At 44.1% G+C, this 6,693-nt stretch overlaps 1 protein-coding gene across 3 annotated transcripts in view; it reads left to right on the plus strand.

Annotated features, from left to right (window-relative positions):
• The window catches only part of SNX25 (sorting nexin 25), an 89,549-nt gene that overhangs the window by 78,054 nt on the left and 4,802 nt on the right, over positions 1-6,693 (plus strand). For 2 of the 3 annotated variants that reach the window (XM_006772676.2, XM_015569771.1), the window contains 2 exons: positions 1,522-1,639; positions 5,170-5,236. In XM_006772676.2, the coding sequence (XP_006772739.1) occupies positions 1,522-1,639; positions 5,170-5,236 (185 nt within the window). The remainder of the gene's footprint in view (positions 1-1,521; positions 1,640-5,169; positions 5,237-6,693) is intronic. The other variant, XM_015569772.1, reaches the window with a different exon arrangement.

The following is a 6,693-nucleotide window of genomic DNA, read 5'->3' on the forward strand; positions in this document are numbered from 1 at the left end:
CCCCCCAACAAGCCACAGGGAAGCCTAGAGATACAGAGATGAAAGGATTAGTAACATGTAGGTCAGTGATGGCGAACCTATGACATGCGTGTCAGAGGTGACACGCGAACTTATTTTTTTGGTTGATTTTTCTTAGTTAAATGGCATTTAAATATATAAAATAAATATCAAAAATATAAGTCTTTGTTTTACTATGGTTGCAAATATGAAAAAATTTCTATATGTGACACAGCACCAGAGTTAAGTTAGGGTTTTTCAAAATGCTGACACACCGAGCTAAAAAGGTTCGCCATCACTGATGTAGGTACGTGGAAGATCCTCAGATCCCATTGGCATCCAAATGCTGGGGAAGGGCATCTTGGGAATAAGGAATTTGGCAGCCCAATTCCTTATTCAAAACTGAAGCCTGAGTAAACTTGGGCTGTACCACCTCCCGCTGGTCGGATGTCACATACGCCTGGACCGCGGGCAGAGAACGTTCGCTTGTAGTTCGAGTGTCTGGACCTCCAGCCCTACCGAGGGAGTCCAGACTGAGGAGTTTAGACTTGATTTTCACTTTGAAGCAGTGGTTTGTATGGGTGGATAGAGGGAGACTGCAGACATCTGCCATCTTCTGTTCTGGGCCTCCGCTTCCCTCACATTTAGGCCACGGAAGCCCTGGGTTGGCTCTCCAACAAACCTCACAAGACAATCTCCGAAATGGCATCTCCTTAGTTCATTGCCAAGTGGCCCTTAATGAGCTTGAACAGAAGGAACTGGCAATGAAAAGGAGCGTCATGCTGCCGCATTCTGAGCTGCAGGAGAAATCTGAGCAGCACAGAATATGTCCCCACCAGTGTGCTGGTCTCCGTGTAAACCGCCTCCCCTCAGGGCCCCTCACCTCTTCCCGTCACAGCCCTGTGCGTCATGTCTGGCTGTACCTGGCTGGCTTACCTCTAATTTATTCCCAGCCCCTTCACAGTGCCTCACCTGCTTGTAGCAACAGCTACGTGACTACTTGTCCATCTCTCAGAGCTGCGGGCCACCAAAGTCTGGATCCACATAGCGCTCGTTGGCACTAGCTCGGTGCCTGCAACTTGCTGACATGCAGATCAGGAAATGAGACTAGCTGAAGGACAGAATAAAAGCTTGAATCAGAGTTTTAAAAACTAGATTACTTAAAAATATGCAGTTTTAAGAACAGCGAATTTAGAACCATTTAAGTTAAAAGGCCTTACTTTTAAAACTCAAAATGCTTAGAAAACTATTTTGCTGTCTACTGATTCACTCCTTATCAGTCCGGTGACAGGTTTTTCACAGTTATTTTAAACCTTTAAAGCTTTAAGATCAGGCTCTCCCGTGGGGTTAGATACATTTTCCCCTCTTTATTGAAAATGCATAGATGTCCGCGTGCAGGATGGTTGAAGGATTGTGTGTGGTGGGGATGTTAACACACAGTTTGGAATTACACTTGGAAAGGACAACAACTCCACCACTTTCTTGGATAGTGACCAGCTTCCTGTGACTTTTCTGCACCCCCAGGAGGAGACAGAGGAGGACAGCGACCTGTCAGATTACGGTGACGACGTGGATGGGAGGAAAGACTCCTTGGCCGAACCGTGTTTCATGTTGATTGGGGAGATTTTTGAACTTCGAGGAAGTAAGCCTTTTTGTTATTATTTAGTGTTATGGTCTAGTTAAGTGGTTATACATGTACACATTTAATATCCCTTTATTCCTGAATCAACTTGTATTTATATTCATTCATTCATTCATTCATTCAGCAAATACTCCTAAGGGCCAACCAGGTACTATGGCTGGACCTGAGGATGCGACTGTAAGACAGATGGCTAGTGAACCTTGGCACACAGGGCCCTGGCTTACCCTGCACCCTGTCCCTCTGCGTACAGAAAGAGAATGCCTTGAATTTCTTTTCACGTGACTTAGCATAGTCTCACTGCTTTATCACCAGAAGGTAAGCAGAAATAGTTTTTCATAGCAGAGGAACAGCCCTGTTGTTAAAGGTGAGGTTTGGGTGTTGCTGAGATAGTGTTATGGCCAGGGACACAGGACAGCCTCCATCCTGCTTCAGCCTCAGCCACCTTTCTTTCGTGGAGGAGTGGCTATCAGTGGAGGGCTGGGGGATTTTGTCCCCAGGGGACACTTGGCAATGTCTGGAAACCTTTTTGGTTGTCACAACTTGGGGGTGGTGCTACAGGCAGCCAGGGGTGCTGCTAAACTTCCTGCGATGCCCAGGTGAGCGCCTCCCAACAGACTTATCCTGCCCCAAATGACAGGCATGCTCAGACTGAGAATGCCTACCTTGGTAGTTCTTAGGGGACATGTACTTAGAAGAAACAATAGCAAAATAGGATCAAAATACTATTTTGTTAAGGCCCACCCAAGGGCCTCTCTCCTAAAGCAGTAGTTGGGTGAAAAGTCAAACTGTACTACTTGGTTTAGTCTTGAGTCCTTCCCCCCTCCGCCACACACACACACACACACACACACACACACCCTACCTTCCACTGCCCCCAACACTCTATCATGAGACCAGTGCACTCAGTTATCCTGGGGGCCTCAGTACTAGCTGGCGATGTGATGGTGCCTCAAGGCCCACCCAGAGGAGGAAGCACGCAGAGAGTAAGGGTTTGTTTGCCGGACATAGTAATGCCACCAGCCAGTCAAATGGTGCCCTTGACTGTCCTGGGCTCTCTCCACCCAGATTAGCATCTTTTCCCTTGGGGCAAAGGTGGTGGGCTGGGCGTGGGTCTAATATAGGAAGTGTGTCCCTTCTGAATTATATATCCCCTTAATGTCACCTAAAGAATTATTAGCAGATGAAAAAACTGCAAGTGGTCTTATAAACTTAGGTGTGTCTGTGTGACTTTCATTCCTCTGACTACTACAATGTCTCATCCATAGTAGATGGTCAGTGAAATGCCTGGATGGATGCACTGGTGGATGAACAGGCGAGCACATTTTAAGTGCCGGAATTAATTATTTTGGTCATTGAACTTTTTCTTCCCCTAAGCCCAAACTTAAACAATCAGCAAATACTTGGGAGCATATTTTAGATACAGCTCTGTAGGGGACACAAAACTATATCAGATGTAGATTCTTCCTTCAGTGCATTTACAAGATAAGGGTTCCAGAAATGTAACTCACATTAAGCAACAGACATAATTAAATTCAAAACTGCAGACAGAGGTTTATATATAAGGATGTTCATTTTTAGCAAAATTTCAATATTGAAAAGTTGGAACTAAGCTAAATATCAGAAGTGGAGGGTAAATTTGGGTGATGGAATATCGCCCAAATATTAAAGATCCTTTCAGATGAAAAAGCTACAGCTGTTGCATACTTCAGACACTTAAGATATTTATTGCCATTTCCCTGGTTCAGGGTTTTTTGGTCAGAAATACTAGCCCTCCCCCCAAAGTCTCCCTCTTCCTCATGAAGCCGGCTCATGAAGTGGTGAGGCCTGTTCCCGGCATCTTCGCCTTTCCCTGCGAGATCCAGCTGTGGTGGATCTGCCAGAGCCAGTCAGGGCAGGAGCCGGCCTCCATCATGTGCCTGCTCAGATGCATATTTGGTTTTGCTGATGACATTTCCGAGGTGGGGGGGGAAATAGAACATTTACAAGGAGATGTGATATTTTTGCCGTCAGCAAAATCCTAGTGTTGCTGCAGCTGCCTCTGTGGCTTTGAGCAAAGGAGCTCTAGGAAGCAGTCATTGGCTGTTCTGTACATAGGTGGGGGTGGGGAAGACAGGAAAAAGTGGTAGAGTCAGCAGGGATCGGTGATGGGAGGGAATCTGGAGCAAGGCCATTTTTGGTTCCCGCTCTGGTTGAGTATGCAAAAAGGAGCCAGTAGTACAGCCTTTTACACACATGTAAGCAGTCAGTCGGCTGACAGGCCTTCTTTCTTGAGATGCACAGGTCCTCAGACCCCTGGTAGGTGCCACCTCTCTCCTGCCCTAGAAAGGCCGGGTGCTCACTGTCCCTGACAGGCAGGCTCCCCAGCCTAAATGGCAGCCTCAGGCGACGAGGTCTACCAGCTGGCAGCGTGCCCTGTGTGCCATCGGAAATTTAAGGTGCTTTTAAAGGCCTGGTCTCGATTCCAGGACTTGAATCTTACTTGAAGGATTAACAACACTACTTTAACTGGTCATTTAGCCATTTAAAATGTTAGAAATGACCTGAGACTGTTCTGACGTCTAGTACCAGGTCTATGTGAATTGCTGACGTGTGTTTGTGGCTTCCCTGCACAGAGGGTTTGTGCATTTACTCCTTTAGGTTTTCTAACCGGCACAGGAGCCCTGAACTCTCGGCTCCATTATAGTCAAGTCTGAGTGTCTCCTTTGCTCGGGTGTCTGTAGCTAAATGTTTCAATGAATGGAGGTGAATATATAAATGGCAAATTGGTTTAGTCTCCAACTTGCAGACCTAAAATGTCCCCACAGCATTACTTTGTCTTCTTTTTGTTTATATTTAATTCTGTACCTATAGAAATCATAAAAGTTTAGATTTGTAGAACCCAGCGCAAAAAAACGCCCATGTTACTACTGTCCTTTCCCAGATGAGGAAACCGAGGCTCAGAGGTGGCGGCTTTGCCCAGCTGCTCCAGGCAGCAGGAGAGGACCGAGTTCACGGCTCAGGATCCTGCTCTTCCCCGAAAGGCATAAAATATACAAAAGTGCATGGTGCTCTACAAACTACTGCTCAAATGGGAGCAGTTAGAGTTAGACCCATCCATTCATGAATATTTCACAATATTTGTGGACATCTGACTGCACATGTTTCTCATTCAGAGAAGTGTTAGGAAATTGGGCAACAAGCCAGACAGAAGTCTGTCTGCTGATGGAAAACAGACCGTTGTCAGGAGCCCAGGGATATAAGAAGTAAAGTGTTATTTCCACTTGTTAGCTCAGCTGTTTTTTGGGTATTTAAATGCTGTAAAAACTCCTAGGTTTTATCTTATCGGTTGCTAAGCAGAAAATGCAAGCTTAGTGAGAATTTTCCTGGGCAGAAGTTTGCTAACCTAGTCCCGCATCCTGCAGATACCATGGCCCTGGCTTGGCGTCAGGCCTGCGATTGAGCTCCGTGATTAAGTGTGTGCTTGTGTAGCTATGAAAATGTCATCGTTGTGCTCTCCTGTGATAATACTTTTCCTCTGACTTACATTTTAGTGTTTAAATGGGTGAGAAGAACATTAATTGCTCTCGTTCAGGTCACTTTTGGAAGAACCATCAACAAGTGAGTTGCACAAAATTAATATTTGAATTCATGCCTACTCTTTGCCTTAATCATCAAATTAGCTGTGGTATAGCAGCCACTCATCTTTCTCACTGAAGTTATCTTATTTTCTCTCCTTGTTTCTGATACAATTCTGAGATTGGCTAGGAAGGCATATTGCTGAAGACGCTCTCCCAGAGTGCATGGTGAGCTCGCTGACGAATGGTTGGGCTAGCTCTGCATTTTGGCCCACGAGGTCAGGAGAGTCTGTAAAGTTCTCTTCTGATCGTGATGACCAGTTTGAGTGCCTTGGGTACAGTGTTTCTGTGTTACCTGATGGGAGGCAGGTTAAGGTTTAGACTCTAAACCAAAATGAAAGTGGGCTGAGCCTCACACGTGGCCGCTATGTATTTGGAAGGAAATGCAAACCATTCATTTTTTTAGAGTCAGGTAACATTAAAAGGGCAATTCCTCTTGTTACTATCTGAGCATCCATCAGGGGTGTGTGTGTGTGCATTATATAACACTATTATAAGCCATGTGAATATTTTTTTTTTATTTTTATTTTTTTAATTTTATTTTTTATTACAAAGGGTATTACATATGTGTCCATTTTTTTCCCCGCCCTAGACAGTCCCCTAGTCTCCCCTATTCCTCAGTGTCTTATGTCCATTGGTTATGCTTATATCATGTGAATATTTTAATATTCCATTATCTATATACATAAAAGTTTAACTCCATATCTAGTATTCTCCAGGAGACAAACATTATGGCTTTGTTGCACAATAAAAATGTGAGTCGACTGCTAAAAATAGGGGGGAAAATCACATTTTTGTACAGCAACTATATTTTAAGATGAAAATCAGATTTTTCAAATTGAAAGACTAGTTTTGTTGTCAAACATGTACAAGGTTAATGTGATAGTTTTATCATATAAATCTTACACATTTTTATGGAAAATAAAAAACGTGTTATCTTTTTATTCATTTGCACATATATTTTCCTTGGTCTTAAACAAAATTTTTCTTCTTTTTATTTTTAAGATTTTTTAATAACTGGTGTTGGTGATTTCTTTAGCTCCTATCATAGGCTTTTGTTTTAATCAGAAAACATGGCCTGTTTAAGTTTCAGTCTGAGTCAAAATTTAATTTTAGCATTGATAGACGTTGGATAATGACATTTCCAAAATGGCCCTATTGTCCTCAGTACTCAGACCTGCCAATGTGTCTTTATTTTCAGTTTCAGCAAGTTATTCGTGCTTTTCTTGCTCCTCCGTAGACAGTGGCTCTGAAATGGCAGGGAGCTCAGTGGGCTGGTGGAGAGGCACCTGTAGGCTGTCCAGGCTCTTCCTCTCAGTGACCTTTTTTCAGGTGGAGGAATATGGAGGCCCTGCCCCCTTGTCCTTTGCTTTTTTGCCTTTAGCTGATGATGTCTCATAGAAATCAGCAGCAGTCCCTGCCTGTACAACTCTAACTCCA

The sequence above is a fragment of the Myotis davidii genome, unplaced genomic scaffold (assembly GCF_000327345.1).
Source record: "Myotis davidii unplaced genomic scaffold, ASM32734v1 scaffold184, whole genome shotgun sequence".
Lineage (NCBI taxonomy): Eukaryota > Metazoa > Chordata > Mammalia > Chiroptera > Vespertilionidae > Myotis > Myotis davidii.